General features: G+C 39.8%; 1 protein-coding gene and 1 long non-coding RNA gene across 2 annotated transcripts in view; both read right to left on the reverse strand.

Moving 5' to 3' along the window:
• Nucleotides 1–8,999, reverse strand: part of LOC119430368 (zinc finger MIZ domain-containing protein 1) — a 53,696-nt gene extending 44,697 nt beyond the window's left edge. Inside the window, exons 1-3 of the mRNA XM_037697777.1 lie at nt 8,914–8,999; nt 6,499–6,612; nt 3,270–3,375 (exon numbers count right to left, since the gene is read on the reverse strand). Of these exons, the coding sequence (XP_037553705.1) occupies nt 3,270–3,375; nt 6,499–6,612; nt 8,914–8,982 (289 nt within the window). The 5' untranslated portion in view covers nt 8,983–8,999. The remainder of the gene's footprint in view (nt 1–3,269; nt 3,376–6,498; nt 6,613–8,913) is intronic.
• LOC119413093 overlaps nt 8,995–25,536 on the reverse strand; it is a 95,313-nt gene continuing 78,771 nt past the window's right edge. Inside the window, exon 4 of the long non-coding RNA XR_005186948.1 lies at nt 8,995–9,026. This is a non-coding gene — a long non-coding RNA (uncharacterized LOC119413093). The remainder of the gene's footprint in view (nt 9,027–25,536) is intronic.

Here is a 25,536-nt window from a genome sequence, read left to right on the forward strand (position 1 = left end):
ATATATATATATATATATATATATATAATATATGTATATATATATATGTATACATATATATATAAACTACTACTTGCTACTTGTACTACTATTCCTACTTTGTGGTTTTTCACTTATAGCAGGTCATCAGGGTACAAATTCCCAGCGACAAACAAGGGACTACTGTAATAGTATTTATCATGTGGTTTTAAATTGTAATTAGTCTTTTTGTATATATTATTTTCTTATTTGTCAGAGACAACAAATAAAAACTTTACATGGTATGCCTATAAGGGATCAACAGCGATTTTTTTTAATAGTAGGTCTAAATAAAATGATTGAATTCAAAGAATAAAAGCTCCAGTCATTGTCGTCTTACCAGTTAGTGCTGTCTTTCAACAAAACACATATTGTCCAGCCACCCCACAAGAAAAAAAAAACAAAAAACAAACTAAAAGTGTCCCCAATATTTGTTTCAAATATTCAAATACAGGTATTCAGTACTCCAATACGAAAAATCTAATACTTACCAGATGATTTAAAATAATGATTTTTCACTTAAAATACCAGACTCTGTGCTTTTTGTATTGATTATCATTATTATTAGACCTTTTAATTAAAGCGTGTTGACTGTCTTTTAAATAAATACACTTAGTGTTTTAGAGATTACATTTTTTAATGCAATTTGCTTTTTGGAGTAACATAATTGTGTAGCTTTAGAAAGTAACAAAGATTAATTTTTAAAAAGTTTGATGCACTTAATGTTTTTACTTAATATTTTACTTGTTGGATTTTAAGATCCAGCATTATTTCCTGTTGCTTCCTTTTCCTTCAGTTTAAGCTGCAGATACAATTTCTATGTTTTTATTTTTTTAACTCTACTGTACGTTGAGATGAAACAACTGTCCTCGTGGGATTAATAATCTTTTATATCTGTCTGTCTTGCTATAACAGTTTTCTAAACTATTTATTTGACTGATGCTTTAAAAGAAAGTGACGGTGTAACTAATCTGCACTCCTGTGAGTCTGTGACTTTCCCCCTGAGGAGCCTAAAGGCAGCATCTCAGAGTCCTTGGCCATTGTCTGGCCTCTCATGTGTCAGATCTGTGAGCCTCTGTCGCCGTGCAGACTGTCAGAATAATCTGCTGAGCATGCAGAATCACTCACACATCCATGAGTGCATGGACACACGCATATGCAGACTGCTAAAGCAGCTGCAAGGGCCAAAATACTTAACATCAGCGGTCTTCAATTAAAATTCAGTGTTTCTGCCTAAATAAATTTTCTCTAAGGTCCAGAATATAATAATAATAATGTGTTTTGTACTGTCATCATTGTATGTTCCCATACAATGGCGAAATTGGCTTTCTGCATTTCACCCATCCACCACTATACTGTATATATTTGAAGTGCCTTTTAATTAAAGCCATGCTAGTTTTCTTCAATTATCATATTGTCTTTTTAGGCTAATTCTTCTCTGTGAGCTGGCAGCTTCTCTCACCTAAAATGGATTACCTTAAATTGTATTAAAGCTGCCTTGTGTGAATTCAGTTACCGTAATGCTAGAAAATCTGTGCAGAGTGAAATGAGTTACTGTAAATGCTAGAAAAGCCGTGCCACCTAATTTAATTACCATAAATGCTAGAAAATCTGTGCCGCATAAAAAGAGTCGATGTAGAAAAGCTGAACCATATCAGATAATTTACTGTAAATGCTCTAAAAAAACAAACATGTGCCAATTAAAATAAATGACCATAAAAACAGCGTGCAAACAAAATTAAATTTAAATAATTTGATTCCACTGAAATTTAACAACAGATCTGGGTCCAAACGAGACAACAAACGTGTCCAGATTCAGACAGCGGGCCGCCTTTTGGGGACCACTACATTTGATCTTTGCTTAAGATCCAATGGATGCACACTGAGTACGATCCACCACGAGCCACATCTGCCTTCCACCCCCACATCCAGCCTGCATCTCTTCACCCCCAACTCCACATAATTACACTACAGCTGCAGTTTGTCCGATAAGCATAAACAGCTATTTCTGAAACTCACTGCTGCCTTCTATTAGATTCCAGAACCATCAGTCTGCCTGAAGATGATTCTGCCTGTCAGCCGGGCCCAGCCAGCCAGTCCGGGCCGTGCCTGGACAACAATCACATTATCCCAACGCAAGAAGACAAACAGAGGGAGAAATACAGCAATCAATACTGTTCACTGACGTCTGTCAGACCACTTAGGTTCCTCCCAACAAGATGTTTTCCGCTAAAACTGGAAGAAGATATTCAGCTTTAGTAAACATTCTTATCTTAAGAGCAAAAAAGTTGAAACTTATCAATTTGATTACTCTTTTGCAACACAAAGCAGCTTGCATGAAGAATGACAGAATAAATGTACAAAGTTACTCTTTAAATTGCTACTACAGTTCCTTTTTTTAGCACAGGACATATTGCCTCGTCAAAACAACAAAGAAAACTGAGTATAATCATAATATTTGACCCTCCAGCTGATCTAAATACTGAACAAAGGTTTGTATCAGTTTCGGCTTGCTGGCAACAGCTTTGTCAGGTCTCCATCAGGTAGAGTGAGCGGTCCAGCACACACCAGCAACACCTCTTTGGCCATCCATCTTTTTCCTTCCCTCCCTCTTGTCTCTGCATGTTTCACTTTGACAAATGCACCAGAACAGGCTACTCCTGCAGGACTGTGGGAGGTTGGGAGGGGAGGTATAGATCGGAGGAAATTGGATTTGATAGATAAATGTCTGAGGATAGCATTACTGCTTTCTCTTCTCTGCTACGAGGGTGTGTGAGTCGCACGCACGCACACACACATGCACACACAGGTAGGGCTGCAGCTGCACAGGCTGTAAATGTGGGTTTGTGTGGAAAGACTGTCGAGTAGACTGTTTTTCTGAGGCAACCTCTCAGACAGCTCATCTCAATGACGCATTAATGTTTAATGGGAGCTAAACATTTCTTGACATTATAATACACTCTGGACTTTTTGTGAATTGTCTGCGATTGCAGTTGTTATTAGAAAATCAAACACTTCTAATTTCAGATTTATGATGACTTTAGCATGCACTTTTATTTGCATTTAAGCACCTAACAGGGCAAAGTATATCAGTCCACGCACTAAATTTGTATTATCCTGTAAATTATCTGTGACTTTAGGATGTTTTTATGAGAGAGAATTTGTGTTACTGCTTTACAAGTCAACACTAGCAGATGGCATGATTGATGAGCATGCATTTGCTTGCACTTTGTTCAGGTGAAAGGTCTTACCTGCAGACTTGGGAGTGAATTTGTCCCGGTTGGCAGCACACACGGCGAGCAACCTGTAGCCCAAGTCCAAGTCAAACCCCTGCTGAGCAGCAACACGACTCACCACCTGCAGAAAGTAATAAATTACGAATATAACCGCTGCTCTTTAATTTATTGTAAACTGAATAAACTGCATCCTTCTACATAATTTTTAATGATAACAGTTGTAAATCCACAATTCCATGCTCTTAAGATGCACTTACCTTCACTTTTTCCTTCAGAGACACAAATAATGTGAACGTATACATGCATACAAAGATAAACTGAGAATAATATGGAGCCTGTATTCTGAATTGGTACTGTGGTCCGTAGTTAGGACAGATCTAATGACTGCATCCTCTTCCAAGAGAAGTGACAGAGCCAAAACCACAGTCACCCTGCACAAAGTTACAGGAGAGTTTCTGGAAGGTAAAAATCAAAACAAGTCCCTTCTAGCTCCACAAAATAAAGAGTGGGTCACACGGTAAAAAGGTTGAAAGTTCAAACACCCAAAGAAATTAAGATGAGGATTTAGCTCAATTTCTGTAAAGCTGACATAGTTACAGCCATTTTTCTGTTAGCTAAGGTCAATTAGCTGTGGAGGCCATCTTTATTAAGGTTGACTCCAAATGTTATTCAGTTTAAGATGTACAGCTAGTGATAAATTTCCAATAGTTTCACTGAAATCTCTTCAGTGATTCATGAGATATTTCGTTAAAAGACAGAAAATATTGACGCTAACTGTTAATGCTAAAGTTTTAAACAAAGATGTTGCATAATGTGTACAGCTCAGAGTTTGTGTTGTGAATGACACTCAGCTACTGCCACACCAAATATTAGATCAATGTCTGCACAATTTACTGGGTTTTATCCATTTTTGTTGTCTTAGTTCTGCTGACTGTGGTGGACAGAGGTGTAGATCAACATCCAAATTCTAAGAGCTTCATCAAAATCCACCACTGGTTTATGAGGTATTTTACAGGCAAGCAAGCACACACAGACAAAAACATTATCGCCTCTCACCTGTATATAGGGCTGGACGATATGGCCAAAACTTTTATTACAATATATTTTTTAATTTCAGTCGATAACGATATAATTTGATATTGATACAAACAATGTAAAAGACTCAGAAAAACTGTACAAATAAATTAATGTTCACCTTTTATTTGTATTTAACCTTCAAACAATTTTGAAATCACCGTCAAATAAACATAAAACTCTCAACTTTGTCAATATTAATAGTTTTAACTTTAAACAACAACATAACCTAACAACCCATGCAGCAAACGTCTGCGTTTGTTGCAGGGGTTTCTCTTTTGATACAGCTGGGGGTGTTGTTTTAGGGACATGTTAGCTCAAACTTTTATTGTGCTTCATCTTCTGACTCAGCATATTGTATCGAGTGGAAATTTCAGATGGCGAAACAAGTTAGATGTGTTCCCACCGCTAGTTGGAACGACTCTCTGTCACATTTTGCAGCACACTGAAACCTGCAGTTTATTGGATCGTAGATAACCGAACCACTTCCACACCGCCGAATTAGTCTTTCCTCTCTTATCAATTATGTCATCTGCTTTCTCTTCACTTGTGAAAGCTTGTTCAGTCACATTCTGACGGTCATGGGCACTCATTTTGAAGTGAAAACTTAACGTGCGTTGGAGATTAGCATAGCCTGCTACCACTAACGCCTTTTGGACTCGAGCTCTGCGTAACATCTACGTCACCACGCACTTCAGTAATTGTGTTGCACCTTTTTCTGTCCGGGTTGAAACTGAAGTGGCCGCCTCAACCCGAACAGAAAAAGAAATGCGTCAGTGAAATGCTATAATCATATCAAAATATCGAAACTGTGCTTAAAACTCATATCACCGTTATTGAATAAAAGTATATTGCGACATATATCGATATCGAATTATTGTCCAGCCCTACCTGTATAAATAAAGGTTGAATGAAAAAGAAAAATGTAGTATTTTAATTCCACAGCAGCGAAAGCTATGTAGTCTGTGCAAGTAGGTCTAGGAAAAAATATATCGGTATTGATATCGGTTATCGGTCAAAAATCCAATATTGTGCACCTCTAATCTTAATAAAGATAAAATGATAGCTTTACCACTGAATTTTTAACTCATGTCAATAACTGGATTTATTAGACCAGATGTGAGATGAAAATAAATAATTTATACTTCTTGGGCAGTCGGATTACATTCATCTGGAGCTGCTTTAGGAGCTATCAGCATGTAAAATATAATCTATTCAGCCAAACCTTATTATGCAAACTATCCTGAAAAGCGGTCAAACCGTGTTGCTGTCAATCGTTCAATTTGCTGCGTGAGTGAGCGAGTCGGGCCCAGAGTTTGAACAAGGCAGGCAGCCAGCTACAAGGGCTAGCATAGATTTAACATGGATTTAACAGTGTTTCACCTCATAAGCCTTTTTCAGCCTAATCTCCCTCTGAGGATGTACATCCAGGCCCATATTCCTGTCAATATGAAAACAGTGTTACAGGAAGGTTAGTGGGCCACTCGTATTTTTGTTTAGCTATTTGATGTGGAGGGGGAAAAAAACTGTTTTCTAGTTTAAATTTACAAGCTTTTTAAAGTGGCCACACAAAAATACAAAAACAATTTAAGATGTTCTACATTTTTATTGCCTTTGAAGCCATTTTGGTTAACAGGATGACCTGCCATTTTCAAATCTAAATTATTCTCAAAGTAAAAGCCTTAAAAGAATGTGCACACTTGTTACGTGCAGTAATTTACCAGATAAGCAGCAGTTTGCTCTGAGTCTAATGAAACAATTTAGCTGATGGAGAGAGAACCCCATGCTGAGCCGGAGCTCAGCGGTGGGCTCCATTGTATAGCTCTTTATCACCCTTTAAGAAGCTTTTATTGTGATCCATTCATTAACGAGTATTTATCTGTTTGTTCACGTGAGCTGGTAACAATGCCCTTACAAGTTTTCAAAGACGGATATTAGTGGTAAACAAGTAAAATGTTTAATTCTTTGCTTGAAGGCAGTAACAAATCAACCTCGCTGATTTATTTTGTAGGGAAATAAAATTTTACCTATTATACTTTTTTCCCCCCTTTAAAAAAGTGGACACACTATTTTTTTTAAGTATGCACAATCTAATTATTGTTTTGCTCTCATCTCCTAAAAAGTACCTGGAAAAAAAACTTGACCAAAACCATAATTAGTGTTTGCATACCGTCAGACATCCCATGAGACTTTGCTCGAAAGGTCGCTGGAAGGCCCGGGGATCTCCGCACCAGTCGAGCAGCTCCGTGGCAGCTGAGTGGAAGTTGGCCGGGTTCTGTAAGTGCTGTGCAAACAGACAGAGAGGAGCCCGCCTTTAGAAACAATGTGTGTTTTTTTCCTCACTTTTAGTACAAATTGGAAAAACGTTGAAACCGAATTGTTTTGCAGCCTTGCGTTCTCCTTCCAAACTGCCTTGATTTAATGCCTTGTCTTTCTGCCCAACCCTGTGAGGACCTCGACTTTTTCCGATGTACGCCCACTCAGGGTTCTGCTGCATTGTGGGAAGAAGATCACACCCATATTAACAATGATGCCTGTGTTTCTGGTTAATCTCTCTTGGCAACACCCATCCCTCGCCTCCGTGACCCAACACAGCTAACCAAATCGTTCCCCTCCAATCTTTTCTCTCGCTCCTCATTCACGGCGTTACAGAGCCTCGGCACCAGAGGTCCGCTGGCTGACTTGGCTGCACACAAAGAAAACAACCTTGGTCCTGGCAGCTATGTGAGCGGACTCAGTAAGAGCCGTTGGTGTGTTGTCTAATCTCTTTCAGTCTCTGTCTGTTTCTCTTGCTTGTTCGCTGAGGCCTGAAACAGTTGAGTCTTTTCTTCCCAGTGTTTGAGGACTACCGAGGCTGGCAGGACACAATAAGCGGTTTTTAAAGTGAGCTTCCTTTCTTCACTCCTATGAGGTTAATAGCTCTGAGATGGCACAGAGCTGCGGTTTGCTCTCTCAGTGAGATTGAGCCCACTTGAAAAAAACATGTATTCTTCCTATATAGAGCTGAGGTATCTTGCTTTGTGTTTTCCTGCAGAGGGGGGTCAAATTATTGTCTTTAAGAGGGCAACAGAGGTGAGCATTACTTTTTGAAAGGATGCATGTTTCGACGATGTGCAACCACAAAGAACAGCTGTTCAGAAAAAAATTATTCAAGAGGCAATATCATGGGCTTCAAGACTCATAATTTGTGGCGAGAATGTATTATAGAGTTGGTTATGATCTCCCAAAGACTTCTAAGTGATAAAAAGAAAGGCACTGAGAATGAGGAAAAAGTGAGAGATGCTCTCGTTGAGTAAGCGGAAGGAGGAGAGCCTGTTCTAGATGAGTGATATGATCTGGCATTTTTTGCTGCTTGATGGGGGAAAGGAGTTATTAGCCTCTAGCGCAAGAAGAATCAGACGCAGTGCAGTCAGTCCAGATCTGAACTCCCATCTCCTCCTGCTCCTCGAGTCAGTGTGAGGATGCATCCTGCGTGGCTCCTGTTGTTGCTGCTGTTGGTCAGAAACAGACAATCAACTAAACTGTCTTCTATAAGATGATTTCCCTCCTTTCCAAGCCAGCCCCAGATTTGGGTGCCCAACATCTAAAAAACCAACAAACTGCACAACATTTGGCTCTCTGCCAGCGGCTTTCCCTGAACCAAAACAACATCAGTCTGAAGGAGTCGCAACAAGCGCTGAGCTCCACTGACTTACAGAGTCTCTTTGAAGTCTGCTTTACAATGGCTTCTTTAAAATCTAAAGCTCAGGAGGAGACAAACTGCAATCAAAACATGTATTAAGCTAGACTTTTTATACGCACCTAAATAGAGCTGCCACCAAAAGAACATAAAATAACAAGGTTGCATCAACACCGTTTATCAATTTGAGAAAGACTGGCAGCAAAATATATATATATATTTTTTTTAAGATTTGAATAGATGATTTTACTAAAAGTAAATGAGCTGAGGTGATGAGAATCTGTTATGAAAAGAGGTTATTATGGTGGAATTTAGGTGGGAACAGTGGAAACAGAAAAGGGATGCATCACATCATAAGCCAGAGCTGAAAGCTTCATCACTTGCTAATTTATTCAAAGGCATGGTGTCACATGGATGTTGGGAGATATAAAGGATCACGCCCACATATCATAAACAAATATGCCAACAGCCAGCCAGCTAGTCAAGCAGTCTATGAGTTCTACAGACTATTAATCACAAGCAGAGGCGGTAGCCCTGGGTTAAGTCTGTCTGTCTGTCTATACGTGAAGCTGACAGTCCAGGAAGAAATTCAGCAAAACCTAACAAGGGCTGGTAAATGTCAAGAGTCAGAAAGATGATGTCAGGGATTGCATGACGAAGGTTGCAGGGGAAGAAGACTCCGTTTGTTTTGCTGCTTTGAAGTCTACACTCGCGCTCACTGCCAGTTTGCCTCCCTCTGCGACTCTGTGCAACATGATCTGTGCAACTGCAGCTGATGGTCAGACAAACTCATGCCCATATATGGTGCTGAAAGGAAGGAAATGTAATGCAGGAAAGCGTTTATATCTTAAATCCATGTTTATGCTGCAGAAAAATTAAGCTAAAACAGAGGGAGTTTGTGCTCACCTGTTTGATGCACTGCAGCCTGTCGTTGGTCTGCTGGATGTGCCGGTCCATTGATGGTAACGTGTTCATCTTGACGCTTCTACCGGAACTCCATTAAAAGTTTTTGTTGTACTCTGGAAGAAAAAGAGAGAAGGTGTAAATCATTCAGAACTGTCTGGTCTGTAAATCTCAACCAGCATTCGAGCATTTCGAATACAGAAGCGAGCTTGTTTATGAACCGACTCTCTGAAGAGCTTAACGTGCCTTAAGCACATATTTTTTGGCAAGATGGTGAGACGTACCACCGTTGCACCGCTAATGGCAAACGGCAACATAATGAAACGGAGAAAAGTTTGCTGCTTTTTGCTGCCGGAGGAAGCAAAATCTCACTGCAGCAGAGAAAGGACAGCTGTTATCTCCACTCAAATGAAGCACATGTCACAGTCAAGGTTATCAAACTGATAAACACAATAACTTTGTGCCAACATTTAAAAGGAAAAGATAAAGTTTGGATTCATAATCACTTTCTGTCTGTGCATATTTTGTTCAGATCAAGCGGCAACATGAACAATCTCAGCTTCACGCTGACAACATCTCACAGATAGATTCAGTCTGGGTTAATAGATATTGGGCTGGTTTCGCCAACAAGGCCTCCATCAGTTTATCTCCACCAGCCTTGGTCCATCCCACATTCCTCCACACAAAAGGCCAACTCAGGAACCACAGGTGGTGGTGGTGGGGGGGAGACAGGGCTCTAGAAAGCTGCTCAAAGCTGATAAAGGGTCCCCCAAGATTCCCCACTGAGAGAGACAGTTTTTATAAAAAGACAGAAGCTCTGCACATAGTCGTCAAGTCTGGTGTGCTTATCTTTGAGTCAGAGCTGTATGTATGCACAAGCTGTCTTTTTCTTTTAACACGTGCATACATTAAAGAGCATGTAAATTTAAAAGCTTGAATTCTTTACCTTGATAAAAAGAAACAAAAAAGAAAAACTTCAAAGGAACACTTTGAAAATTAGGCTGTATTACTAATCCTCTCAGCTTTAAGCATCACTGGAGTAGAATTACCTGGAGTGCACTTAAAGCCTTAAACACGAGCCAACACACCGTGTGCACGAATAAAGAGGAATTCTCAAGTAAATGTTGTCAACCACTTATCAGCTTATACATATAGAGAGGTGTCTTGCACTAAATAGTACCAAAAATAAAATGGCCACATTTGTATATAGCAGGGCATGGTGCCAGACTAAACTGTGCTTAATTTGCAGGTCCGTAACTGCAGATGGCCTAATTTTCCTGCGCTGGTATGTTTCCTAACATCCAGCAGATGTCTCCCTCTCCTGCTGCATACTAACTTGTCACTTTCACACATTCCTCCTAGAACAAGTGGTCCAGAAAGGGCTCCTTTAAGCCTTGACAAGTGCTACAAATCCCATTCAGCAGCTAGGCAGCTCCACAAGGCGCTAACAGGGCACACTCCAGCCTGCCGCTGGCCGTCTGACTTTGTGGCTATTGATTAACTGTTTCCCTTGCAACTCTCCTTCCTGCTGTCCCGACACATTGAAGCAACGCTAACAAAAAAAACAAAAACAAGGAGGAAGGAGCTGTTTATTACATTAATTTTGCTTTCTTTCATTTCTTGTTATTCTTCTGCACAATCCAATGTACACCTCTGCTCCAGTAAACATGCAAAGAGCCTTTATTAGTTAAATTACAACCCCTCGGGTTCTGTGAGGAAAGAGTGCGAGGTGGAAGTGGTCAACCGAGGCGTTGCACTTCAGATAAGAAGTCAATCCACCTGATGGGCTGACTGTTCGGACTGACAGACACTCCAGTGCCACGCCCTTGTTCAGGGGGTGAACTGTGTTGCGTAACAAATTATGTCCGAGTTAAAGAAAAAGAGTTGAACTCTTCATCTTCACCCTTGTCTGCTGTCAACATGAAAAAGCATTTTGCCTTTTTATCCAAAGAAGCAAAGTCAAACGTTTTATCTCTGTCTTCACTTTTTATCAGGTTTAAAACTGAGCTGATAATTGTGTTTTGTAGCATTTGTACAGATTGTTCGGTCTGACGTTTTAGGCTTACTCTGTTGTTTGAGCATGCAAACAACAAAGAGGGACCTGTTAAATTTTTATTGTCTTCCTAACACTCACTGCTCTGCTTGCAAGACTCACCAGAGGTGCAAAGGAAGGGATTACACATCCAATTATGATGTGCACACTGCAACCTCCCCTTTTAAACAGCAGTGGGAGGATGCAGCTATGAATCAGAGAAGGGTAACAAACCACAAGTAATACCAACATCTAAAGTGGCGTCTGTCTCCTTCTCTTGCTGTCTTTGTTCCCCTCCCTCTCTCTTTTCTGAGCAAAATGAGCAGGGGGAAGCGGGGCAAGAAATAAGTGTGCTGAAACAAAAGCACAATAATACGAAAGGCACTGAAGTATGGCAGGAAGAGGGCAAGAAGAGCCAGACTCGATGAGGGAAAAAGAGGAAAACAAAAAGTGTTGGAGTTATCTCATCATTATCAGCAACACACACTTGGTGTAGAATGATTCGCAGCATACATTCATTTCAGTATTTCTCATTTCAAATGACAAATCACTACTTTAGTCAAGTGTAGTTTGCTTTAAGGATGAGCTGCTATGTTATTGGGGGTTACAGCCAAGCTGGCTGCTATAATCACCAGAAAAAGCTAGTTGGACATTAGCAGATATCACTACATATTGTAATTAGCAATTTAAACAAGTGCAAATTGATCTCTACTATTTCTTTTACAGACAGTTTACACAACACTGTTTTATGGATGACATCATAATACTCCACTTGTCTACAAGACAACAGCAATCAGATGCTCTGACATAAAAAAAAACTTTTTAAATGCTGGTCACACAGTGGAAATTTCCAAACTTCCATCATTGTTTCATAGGAAAATTCAATTTACATGAAAGTAGAAGAGTTTGCATATGCGTGAAATCAATCAAAAGTTATTCTGCAGATGCGTGACTAGATCAACAGTAAAAAAAAGGTGGGTAGCAGAGTGCTGTTTATGCTTCTCACGCTAACATTATTAGAGCTTTGTTCAAATGTTTTCTGTGTTTGTAATCTTGAATGTACTGATCTCAAGACTGAGACTGAAGTTTGTGTGTCTGTGTGTGTTGAGATACAAAAACAAAGTGCCAGATAGTAACCTGGCATGGAAACTACAGCTTGATCAGCGTTCTTTGCAGTCTTTTTTAAAAAGTGATTGCAATCGCAGTATTAACGTGTGAACGTGTAATGTTTTTATAACCAACAATAAAAAAATCTATAGCGTTTGAAGGAAATTGATCACATGTAAACTGGGCCTTTAAGTAGTACAAACCTTTTTAAATAGGCTTTTTGAGACCAATCTTTTTGAAAGGCTGGTCATGGCCCACATCAAAGCTACCATTGACATCAGCGAGGACCCTCACCAGTATGCATTCTGCAAGAATCGATCAACAGAGGACGCCATCTCCTCTATGGTCCACACTGCTCTCACACACCTGGAGCAGAAGGACTCCTACGTCTGTATGCTCTTTGTGGACTGATCTGCCTTCAACACCATGAGTCCCCAGAACCTGATGGACAAACTACTCACACTAGGACTAAGCCCCTCCATTTGCAACTGGGTTCTGGATTTCTTAACCAACAGACCACAGTTTGTGAGGATCCATAACTTCTCCTCCTCCACCATAACCCTCAGCACTGGATCCCCTAAGGGCTGTATGTTGAGTCCCCTCCTGTTTTCTCTGCTCAAACCCCCAGTATACTCCCGCGTACGTCCATACGCAGAGGTACGCACATACGTACACGGAGGTATGAGTGTACCCCCAGTGCATGTCCGTGCAAAGCTCTATTTTTATGACCACATACACGTACGCAGTGTCGCACAATAAACTGCCCAGCGACGGACTATTTTGTATGCAACACCAATGTATTAAATTCCCCTTCTTCATCCCTGATCTGGCCTTTTCTTTTGTTTTTTTGCCAAGAGGCAAGAGATCTCTTCCTCCTCCGTTGATGCCATGACTGAAATGGTGAGAAATGAAATAATTTGTCACGAGCGAATTAAACTCAGGTCTAGCGTGGCTGCGGGAAGGTCTGGAGATTTCCTGGTGGGCTGGTCTGATGTGTGGGCTGCAGAGCCAGCGCTCTGTTTTTTTTTTTTTGACTTGTAGAACTTTTTATTAACAACATATAAACACAGAACACCGCTGCGGCGGAGGCTGTCAGCGCTCGTTTTTGTTTTTTTCCGACCTGTCAATCAGTCCAGTAGGCGTGTCAGCAAATGACCAATCAGTGAACTCAATTTGTCCCGAAGGTAAACGCCCCATGAACCACACATTCATATACAACTATGAAAAAAGGTTTAATTCTATACAGGTCTCTCTTGTAAATGAATCCTCGAGGCTCAATGGGAACTAACCTGTATAAATAAATGTTGAATAAAAAAATAAATAAAGACAATGGCTGTTGTCAACATGATTAATTAACATTCCTAATATCTAGTTAAGGGCAGTGATAGTAGAATATTTGTAGTCTATTTAAAATGGCAAATTTGAAGAATCCAGACAACCATCACAGCATTTATTTGTTTCCTCATTTACTCTTTAACAATAGCACCTGGTAGTGAAACACAAAGCTGTTTTTCTTAATGGTGCTTTTCCTGTCTGTGCGATTTTTTCGAAAAAGCACGAACAGCTCACACCTCTTCCTAAAAATAAAGAAAAGAAAAACTAAGAGCTTTCCAGCCTGTGTTTCAGTCATTGCAGTTTATTTGAATAGATCAATAAAGTGGAAAACTATGATCATGGGTGAGCTCAGCTTTACTGTCAAAATATTGGTGTCCTCAATTGTCCTTTTTGGGTGGAGTTTGCATGTTCTCTCTGTGCATGTGTAGGTTTTCTCCGGGTACTCTAGTTTCCTCCCACAGACCAAAAACATGCATGTTAGGCTGATTGGTAACTAAATTGTCTCTAGGTGTGAGTGAGAGAGTGAATGGTTGTTGGTCTCGTTTGTCTCATGTGTCCCAGTGATGACTGGAGACCTGTCCAGGGTGTACCCCGCCTCTCGCACAGTGACTGCTGGATATGCCCACCAGTGACCCCCACGAGCCAAAAAGGAAAAAGCAGGTAAAGATAATGGATGGATGGTATGAAAAATCAGCCAGTAGTAAAACATGATGCAGATATGTTAAATAGTGAAGTACATAAGAACTGAAAACAGGTCGGTACAAAAACTATTATTTTCCACCAGATTAGGAACAGACTTTTGTTGATGGCAAGAAAATTCTTATTTTAGGGCAGACTTTGATCCTTTATTACGTTTTTAAATACACACACACACAAAAAAAAAAACATAACGTGACATTTTCAAGGTCATTAAGAATTATAGTCAGGTATAGGACATTGTTCGAGGTAAATTCAGAAGATGCAAATGCAAAAAACTGGATGCAAATCGCAAAATATTCTAATGTTCAAAAAAAAAAAAAAGATAATAAAATAACCACTAATGTACCTAAAAATATATCTGAAGTGTAATTTTTTTCCAGTTTAAGTCCACCCAGGAAAAGTGTACGTTATTTAACTCACCAGTGTTTTGATCTCGCTGCATAAAGTACACTCATAACTAGCAGGTATCTTCCCAGATTAAAAAAAATAAAAAATCACAGAAATGTAAAATAAATTATTTAAGAGTTCTCTTCATCTTTCTCTCATGGTATTCACACATTTGAATAGACACAACTTAATTTTTAAACACGTTAAAATCACAAGTAACAAAGGTTTCACCTTCTATTGACTATACAGGCCAATTTCTCTTTACTTTAAATCAGTTCATTTAAAAGTGCCTGGCTCCTGTTAAATATTTAATTTTCTTTTACTTGTAAATATAAACCAGACATGCAGTCTCCAAACCTTTGAAAGGACTTTTTGAGCATTTACTCATATTTATGTTTTTTTTAATCATATAGGTAGAAAAGTGAAAGCAATCTTTTTTTGTTTCTTAAGTTATGAAAATTAAAATGTAACATGGCCTTATACTTAGTCTGATTCTGCTCAGAGTTGTTTTGACAATGATATCAATGCCCTGCAGAAACATGTAAGCACTGCGTTTCAAGGCTAACATACCGTAGCTGTTATCTTGAACTTGTTGATTAAATATTTTTCAAGCTGTGGTTTGAATAGATCTCAGAGGGCCTTGAGAGAGGAACTTTACTCCATACACGAGAGACTTTCAGCTCATAATGGTATTATTTTCCTGGCATTATTACACAGGAAAATGGAATATTAGGTGATGTTTTAATGTCTTTTAAAAGCTCAGGCTTTGCAGAACATAAAGTGTAGAAGATACTGCTGAACAACATGAAAAAGCAATCGCAGTGAAGTTTGGCCAGAGATCAGCTTCATTAAGAAAATGAGAGGAGCTATCATTTCTGCTCTCTGGACACAGTGGAGAATCCTTTTTCCTCATCATCTTCAGTTATACAACCCCTTCCCCCCACATACAATGCTTTATGTGCTTTTTGCGCTCCTCGTCTATAGCCCTCAGACATCATAAGAGCCACCCAGCATGCTACTTCTCTTACACCACCTTCCATTTTCTGTTCTACCATTTTCCTCTTCTCATTCCTCACATCTCAACCCTCCTGCCACTCTTGCTCCCCTCCTTTCTACTCCACTCCTCCTCCTCCCCCTTCTTCCCGGGGCCCGAGTGGGAGCTGCCATAACAGGAGGTGGAATGGATTCATTTGCTCTAATGTGGTTTGGGCTGCAGCGTGGCACGGCACAGAGCGACACTTTATCCCAGTGCGCAGGGGCTGCTCTCCCTCACCGTCTGCAGTTCATGTGTTTTCAAACAGGCCAATCAACACCACTCAGCTGTGCCGGCCTCAGTCTCTCCTTCCCTCCCACATTTACTGCTCTAAGTATGTCTGCAAAAAGCCACCAGCCATCTCTATTATCTCTATTAGCAAACTCCAATGTCCAGATGTTCTCTTTTTGCCATTATTTTCCCACCCCAAGTCCACTTTAGTCTGTTCAAACCTACCTGATCTTCATTGTACACAAACTGACTTTTTACTCTCACATTTTTGTCTGTTTTATTTTGAATTATTTTGTAGATTCTGTTAATCCTCTTCTCCACTAATCTTTCCTGCTCTTCTTTCCCCTCCGAGCAAAGCCAACTATTAGTCATATTGCTCCCTCTGGGCTTTATAAAACTCAACCCTTTGCACACCACCACAACCACCAGCCTCAATAAAAATGTGGAATGACTTACCCCTGAGGCGGGGGAGAAAAAAATAACCCTAAATAGTGCCGTTTGTTTATCTTCCGTTTTAATGTGACAACCACAGGAGCACCGGGCAGCTATGTGACACCCAACACTGCAATGCAAACAGCTGTGATGTGGGGATATACGAGTCGTTCTGTTGCCGTCTATAAATACGGAGCTTCGGTTGTGAAGTATTGCAGGTATGCACCACGAGATACGCCCCCCTGGGAACAGCCGAGCGTTTCAACACTCAAATGTGTGAGATCAGGAAAAAGTGAAAGGTTTCAGCTAATTCTGCTCATTCAGAAGGAAAATACATAATCCTGAAACATTGTAATATTCCAAGCTTTAACAGGGCAGTATTTAGGAAAGTTATTACAAGTAAATTACACAGGATGTTAGGGCAGCGCGTCATTAATTATAAGAATTATTGTGTTTAAATTACATCATCCACATAAGCCATATGCATTTATAAAAGTTTCAAGTTTGCAGCACACCCTGTTGCAATTTTTTTTTTCAGAAGCCCAAAACACACAAAGTAAACAGTGACTGAAAAAAGCTTTTTACAATGTTTTTGTACACCCATTTATTATCCCACAGTCTGATGGTATTCAGTCAATCGGTTGCAATTTGGCACTTTGGCCTCTAGATGTCACCACACCCGACTCACTCGAGCTTTAAGTTAAAGCATAAGATCACTTGTTTTTCCTGCTTGCTCTCGACGATGAAGGGACGCTTTTCCTCCTGCTCCTGCCTCCCCCCTGCTTTGCTCTTTGTCTTGTGATTCCTATCGGAGCCTCTCACTACATATCCTCTGAATTGTAAATTATGCATCTGGTCAGCTGGTCTCTCAATACAAGTGACATAATTTTCTTGACGAGAAGATAGGGCAAAGGAGAGCCCTCATGCCCCTGAAGGGACACTCGCAGCTGGATACACTATGGATTCCTGGGGCCAGTGGAAGATGGTGTGTCTGTATATTGTTCATTGAGGACGTAGAAAACACATACATAACTGAATTTATGATAACCAGATTTCTGCTTTTTGGTGTTGGCGGGTATCTGGCATATTGACAAATTCAGAAGACGGCGGGAGCCGTTATGGCCTTGGTAAAGCTGCCTGCCTTGTATGAAGGAAAGTACTGAGTGGTAAGCTTTCAGACTCAGACGCTGCATGAGCTGAGCCATAAGCTGGACGTGATTTCTGAGAATTGCAGGTCACTTGAGGCTCCTGGGACTCACTGGCGGGAAGGAATCAACCTTGGAGAAGGCTACAAGCTCGGTCCGGCGGTGCTGAGCACAAAATTTGGCTGTCTGGAATCGTCAGTGAGACGTAACAGCAGAACTATGAAGGCACACATGGAAATTCAAGCAGAGTCTGTCTGACCCAAAATAATTGTGTTATCTGAATTTGGCTTCCCCACTCGGCCTTGAAGTGGCCAGTTATCTCAACTTCTCCTGGTTGTTTATGTGAATGAGAACCTCTGCCCCTACCCCACCCCCAATCACTCCCCTATTGAGGACATCTGTGTCAGAGTTGAGTTGGCTGATAGACACTGTGCCATCTTTATCAGGACTATGGAACTTTCTGGCAGTGTCCACGGACAACTCACTGCCTTCGCCGGCCTCCTCATGCACAAATATATTATGATGTCATCAGTATGTTGTTGTTTCATGTGCTGAGGCCATTTTTTTGCAACTTTCACACTGTGTCCTGTCTAGTACACAGTGCGAGATTAGATTTTTTTTTTAAACCCACACTCTCCCTCGTGTTTCTTTTTCCTTATCTGAAAGAAAGGGCTGCGCTTCTCGAGGCCGGCAGCCTCAGTCACCTCCGTATCTCCATGTCTGTTTGTTTGTTTATGTTTCTCTCGGATGGGCTGTACTGAAATGTAATCTAGCTGTGCTTTGGTGCAATGACAATAAAGCTGATTCTTTCACCTGCATCATGAAGGACCCCACTCACCCAGCACAAACACTTTTTGCCCCACTCCCCTCAGGAAGGAGGTTGAGGAACATTAAGTGTAGAACCACTAGACTGAGGAACAGCTTCTACCCTGAGGCTGTTAGACTCATGAATCTCTAACTAGAATAATCACTGTGAAAAAAATTGCATCATGTTGCTGCTGATCTGTTTCAATGTTGCTGCTGATCTGTTTCAATGTTGATGTGTTCATGCATGCTCATCTGCTCACACAGACTCATGTTCATGTTTGTGCTGATGTTTGACGTAATGTTTTTATGCTATTAGTGCTTAGTGTATATTTAGTTGATGTTTTTCTTAGTTCGTATCTTAGATGTTATCATTGTTTTTCTTTTATATTTTATTGTTGGATGTAACTGTGACCCTGTGTACATAATTTTGCTCCACCACATGTACCACATGAGGTGCAAATGACAATAAAGAACCTCTGGCTCTGATGGTAAGGGGAACACTATTAACAAATTGAGCAAGTTTGATATTGTTGAATATTGCAGTGAAGCAATAATTGTTCCCCTTTTCTCTTGTTTGTTGGTCATCACGACATTATTTACTAACATTAGCATCCTGCTCATCTAAACTGTGTGTGGGTATACATGATAGTGAGAGTTCATCTGATATTTCCAAAATATTAAGATATAAAGCATAAATGCATGCATGACACTTGGAATATATTAACGTGATTTATTGTAAATATTTGTTGTTATTGTCGTGTGGATGTGTCGAACCTTGACAGCACTCAGACTGAATTTGAGGAGTTGTGTCAGAGAGCTGGAGCAGCTGTTATCAGGACTGTGGACTCTCTAGCAGCACACATGAAGGGGAAATAATCTTGGAGAAGCTGTGAGCTCAACGTTTGGCGTAAAGGATCAATTCGGCTGTTTTGGAGTTCCATCAGAGGAATATATATCAGCGAGACTTTAAAAGGCAGAAAAGAGCAATTCTTGAGTTCTGCCTGACCCAAACTGTGGCCTTGATGCCGGACTTATCTCAACTCCTCCTGCCATGTTTTGAAAATAACAAAGATGATTTGTCTGTCTCCTCACCCCTCTCTTCCCCAAGGCCGTGGACATGTGACAGAACCTCAACCGAGCTGATGATGAATAACACTTCTTATCTGGACAATGGCTGAGAGGGGGGGCTCTGGATTACGGTACCACTTTCCCTTAAAAATTCAATGTCTTCACCGGCCTATATGTACATGTATCATGTCTATTTATGTTGCTTTGCTGTGGTAGGTTTTTTGATGCCTCAAATCTTGCCCTGTCTAGGACACGGCATGATAGATCTTTTTTTAAATACCGTATTTCCTCATGTTTTCTTCCCTTTTCTCATCTAAGCAAAATATTATTCTGAATAAGAATAAAAGGGCCGCGCTTTTTATAGTTGCAGCTTCGTGCAACCATCTTTTGGACGACTCGTACATGTTCTCGTTGTATCTCAGTGCAATGATAATAAAGTTTATTCTGATTCTGATTATTGACATTGCACACACTGATATTGTGAAAATTATAAACTTTTAATGTTTGTGCAGCTTAAAGTTGATGCCTCCAAATTTGCAATCTTTACCCAAATAAGAAAAAAAAAGTAATTATTTTTTTCTCAGTTATTTTAAGACAAATAACACAAATGTGTTTTTAAAAAATAACTTTAATATTAACAAAACTTTTATATTAAAAAAAGTTACACATTTTTGAAAACTCCTACGAAACTTTTGAGAAACAACTTCCTGACATGAAGAAGTCAACAATTAAGTATGAGCTAGCTACCATTATGGTTTTAAACCAGTTTTTTTAAAGGATTTAAAATAAAAACAAATTAATTTACAAGGGATACACACAATAAAAAAAATCAGCAATTGTAGCAACATTGTAAACAACATTGCTAAGCTGTTGTTTTTGTTGAATTCAGCTGCATTTTAAATGGGAAAATGAGAGTCATGTGGCCAACTTGGCAACATTTTAACCACCTTAATACAGATTAGTTGAATCATTTTTTCACAAGAAGCTGAATAGTTCAGTCAAACAATTGTAAAAGTTAACCACAATACAAGTGTATGTTATCTAGCCTTTAAGTTGGAATCCTATTTTTGGTAGCAATGGGAAATGTTTTCAAATATGGCAGAATTCAAGTAAAACGCTTCTTTTAAAATTTTATACCAGCAATTGGTGCCAAGCTGTCTCCTGATAGTGCCTTTTGAGTAGGGGTGCTTTTTTCAACATAACACCTATTGAAAAACTAGAAAATAATAACAGACCTTCCCAGCGTCTGTTTCTGCCATCATAGTTTATTTAAAAAGGATTATAAAATGGGAATGGCTGAGTTAATTTTTTAAATAAAAATTGAACAATCACCAACAGAAAACACATTTTTACCTAAAATGCATATATTTACAGTATTTGGATGAGAACAGACCCTCACATGTGCTGTTTTGGTGCAACTTAGAATCCCAACTATCCAGAAAGCAGTATTTCTTTGTGTTATCATCATGTAGGTGACCATGTCTTTGTTTGAACTGTCTCGTGTGAACTATATATATATATATATATATATATATATATATATATATATATATATAATCTCACCATGATGTAGGAAATCAGGTCATCTGTGAGCAGAAAAAAGCTTGAGCATCACATGATGAATGAATGAACTCCTTACTCCACAGTAGAACGTTCCAGTTGCTGAGAACTATAAATACCAGCTGGGGGGGATTGTATGTCCTGTGCCACATACGATTTTCGGCTGTTGTGAAAGGCAAGATTTCTATCCCTCGTGATGCACAAGATGTAGTATGTGAGAACACCAGGCTGGTTTTTCACGACAACTCACCATGTTGAGCCGTCTCAGTGCACCTCAAAAGGTTCATTACGTGGAATCTCATCAGTCTTGCTCAGTTTAAGAATAGGTGAGAAGAGATGACAGTATATCAGAGGAGAGGCCTGTGATTGACAGGGCAGTCTGACAGGCTTGTGTAAAGCTAACCTTATGGGCCTGACTCCAGCGGAGCTGTTAGCTCACACACCGCCCCCTGTGGCTGCTGAACGGGTAAACTGACAAATTCCATGTCCTTCGGTTTCAGCACTGACAAACTGCTGACCCACATGCAATTAAACAACATCCACCAGGGGCGAGTGTAGCTCACTGACGGACGGTAGCATATGAGCGTGCACATGATACTCTGCGAGAAGACAGAGAGATGGAGTGCGTGCAGCAAAGAGAAACAGAGAGACAGGGGGCAGAGAGGGAGACTTACAAAGACAGAGTGAGATTCAATCTGCTCACTAAGCCATGAAATGGTATTGGTGTCATTAGGGAGAGCAAAAAAATATATGTGCCAGTCTGTCCTCTACTCTCTTTGTCTTTTGACACTAAAACACATTCCTTACAAAGATTTAAAAAAAGGCAACCAGCACGACTGCTTTGCTTTTGATGAAAGCAAACAAATCTATGATGCAGCAGCTACTCTTTTTCTCCCGCTGATTTTTTTATCGGACAAAGCCAATTAAACATAAAAAGACTGCTCTTACTCAACTCCAATTAAAAATCATGTCTAAAACAGTGTGAAAAAAAATACTAAACAGGCTGTTTCTTAAAGGACAGGCAGCTAAAAGGTTATTAGACAGTTGTGCAAAGATGAGTTTTTTTAAAGGTTTTATAGGTGATGAAAAATAATCATGACCCACAATACTGATTAATAAGAATTGGCAGCAACTAAATCACATGGATAAAGTCTTTGGATGTTTTATCATTTGACAGGTAAGAAAAAAAAAATCTAACAAATTGAAACAAATATACTTAAAATAAACAAAAAAAAACATTTTTGACAATTAACCGTCAATAAAACAACTTCAAAAGCATGCATCTGATTAATTTGTTGCTTTTGTTAGCTCAAGCAAGAAAAAAAACATTTTCTATTTAATTTAAAATATGTTTCATAACGTCACCTTCTTAAAATAATTGCCTAAGTCATTTTTTTTCAAAAATGATTTTTTTGCCTAAATCATCTCTTCATGATGCTGGCCACCTCTGGTAAAATTGCCTACTTCCTCAATTAAACAGATCATGCCATTCTACCCCTTTTGTATAATTGCCTATGTCAAGAGTGTGACCTAGGCAGTTTTATTTTGCCTAAGTCACCAGACAAATTGACTTAGGCAATTTTAGAAGTTTTTCAAGATGGCGGATGATTCAAGGATACGAAAATTATACACAGCTGCTGAAGCTATTTCCAAGATTCAGGACTCTTCCCATGTTGGTAAGTGAAGATGTTTACTATAATATACACTAGGCTATCAAAATTGCATAAAATGTGATCTTTTGGGAATCCACAATGTATCTTAATACAATTGACCTCAAAGGCAATTCATGTTTGTCAGAATAATCACAAATTTTTGAAAGGTTTGAATATTTTTTTTTCCATTTTGGTAGGAGATGCACTTGATATTGATGACACCAGTCTGTCCTCATCTACTGAGACTGACAATGAGACCATCAATAAAGAGATGATGCAGTATGTTGATAATGTTTCACCATCTGCTCCCATGGATAAAGTTAAAGATGCCAAGCAGACACATCCATACCAAGAAGAGGTGATGTCAAATGATGATGGTGATGATGTCATTCAAGATCCGGACTATACCCCAACCTGTGATGAGTCCTCTTCTTCTGAAGATGAAAACAGCTTATCTATGGTGGCAACAACTTTAGAACAGCAGAATGAGGATGTTGAATTAAAAGATGCAGGCAAAAAGAAAAGAAATAAACACCTCAGTCCAAGAACATGGAAGCAAAATAAATCCAAGCAGAAACGTCTAAAAGGAATTTCATACAAGAGCAAAAGTGGCAAAGAAATAAGTGCAAAGACTATGGGTCCTCCCTGCAACTCCAAGTTCTGTCAGCGAGTCTCAACTCGAGACTGCCAAGTCCTTACAGAAGAGCAGCGGCAGTGGGTATTTGACAAGATTTGGGCAATGAACACCTGGGAAGAACGTCGGTTATATGTCACCACTTTGGTCACAAAGACTAGCATAAAGCAAAAAAAAGTTACTGAGGGATCCCGACGCAATTCATCATTTACCTACCAACTGAAGCTTGAAGATGGAACAAGGGTTAAAGTGTGCAAGGCACTTTTTTCTTCTACAATTGGTCTCCCTGAAAGAACCATTACAAAATGGCTGGATGACCACATCAACCCTGAAAAACAAGCAGAAGTGCCATCAAAATCTGGACCCAAAAGTGGCAGGCATACAAAAGTTGAAACTGATGTCAAGGATTTCCTTAAGAACTGGTTGAGGGACCTGCCCAGTGTTGACTCACACTACTGCAGAAGCACAGCTACCTACAAAGACAAGAAGTTCCTTTACCAAGGCGCAACCATCTCCCAACTACATCGTGAATATGGACAGGCAGCTGCAACTGCTGGAGTGAGAGCTGTTGGAATCCAATATTTCACAGCTGTGTTCCATGAGGAGAACTACTCCATATTTATTCCAAGAAAAGATCAGTGTGATGTTTGTGTTTCATTCAAACATGGAAATATCAGTAAGGCTGCATACGACGCACATGTCACCAAGAAGGATGAAGCAAGGCAAGAGAAATCTAGGGACAAGGATTCTGCTGATGAAGAGAAGTCCGTTTGGACAATGGACTTGCAAGCTGTGCTACTGTGTCCAAAAACCCAAGCCAGTAGCCTGTATTACAAAACAAAACTGCAGGTCCACAACTTTACCCTTTTCAACTTGAGATCAAAGGAAGGCTACTGCTATGTTTGGGATGAATCACAAGGTGACCTCTGTAGCGAGGTATTTGCACATCTTCAGTATCATCATTTTGAAGGTGTGATCAAAGGCCATCCAGACCTCAAGGAGATCATAGTGTGGAGCGACGGTTGCGGTTATCAGAATCGCAATACATGTGTAGCAAATGCATACTCTGAGCTCGCAAGGAAATATGGGGTGCTAATAACCCAGAAATACCTTCTTGCCAGTCATACACAAATGGAGTGTGACAGTATGCATAGTACTATTGAAAGAAAATTAGTTGCAGATATCTTCACCCCAAGAGACTATGTCGTTGTACTCCAGACTGCAAGAATCAGGCCATCACCTTACTATGTGAAAGTGCTCAAGCACGATGAGTTCCTGAAGCTGAATGGATCTTACTTCTTCAGCATCAGACCAGGCAAAAAAGTTGGAGACCCGACTGTGCATGACTTGCGGGGTCTTCAGTTTAGCAGTGACGGCAAGGTCCATTTCAAGCTGTCCTTTTCAGAAGACTCTGTATGGGAAGAACTGCCACAAAGAGTGCAGGAACCAAATGGGCCAATGGCATGGATAAGTTTGTTTCCATGTGCTCTACCAATCAAAGAGAGAAAGTTCCAGGACCTCCAGTCAATGAAACCCATCATGCCTGTCGAGTGTCATCACTTCTTTGACAATTTGCCACACTAATAGGCATCAGACAAGAACCCAGCAAAGAGCTGGAAGGAGAAGTGGAAAAATGCACATGCCTCCTCAGCATTATGTTTTGTTAGTTTGTGCTGTAAAATTGCCTAGGCCACAAAGGCATGTTCAAAAATTTGCCTAAGTCATTTAATTCTGTCATGTTCCATGTTTGACTGACCTTGCTGTTTGTATGTCAAAAGACATCTGTTGTTACAACTTTTTTGATTAAAATTGTTCGTAAATATCATTTATTCAACAAATGGTTCAGTTTTTTGTGTTTCCTGAAAAATTGCAAAAAATGACTTGGGCAATTATTTTAAGAAGGTGACGATAAGTAAGATGATGGCGTTTATACCCAAACCAACACTAGATAACATTTTCATTTCACGGAAAAAAATGTTATCATATGAGTCAACATATATGTCCTAATAAAATTATATTTTGTATATTACTTCTATTTTGATAACAATAAAATATTTGGTGTAATCATCCTGATTTCTCCAAAGGCAAAAAAAAACTTTTCAAATATTTTCAGAACCCCTAATAGTTGTGCTAGTGCATATTTGTGTACCTTGCTTATGTTTTGTGAGATTATCTTCAAAAAGGTGATAAATAAAAGAAAAAAATCAAGGTCAAGGTTCATTATTCTCATTCACATATTTCATATTTGGTACATACTTTGTATGATGGAACGTAATTGTGTGCGCAGGGTCCCAGTTACATTCAACAATAATATACATTATAAAAGAAAAAACAGCAATAAGAGCTAAGATAGGCAGCACGGTGGCGCAACTGGTAGAGCTGCTGCCTCTCAGCGAGCAGGTCCCTGGTTCAAACCCCGGTCCAGGGGCCTTTCTGGGTGGAGTTTGCATGTTCTCTCTGTGCATGCGTGGGTTTTCTCCGGGTACTCCGGTTTCCTCCCACAG

This window comes from Nematolebias whitei, chromosome 1, assembly GCF_014905685.2.
Source record: "Nematolebias whitei isolate Nwh7 chromosome 1, NemWhi1, whole genome shotgun sequence".
NCBI lineage: Eukaryota > Metazoa > Chordata > Actinopteri > Cyprinodontiformes > Rivulidae > Nematolebias > Nematolebias whitei.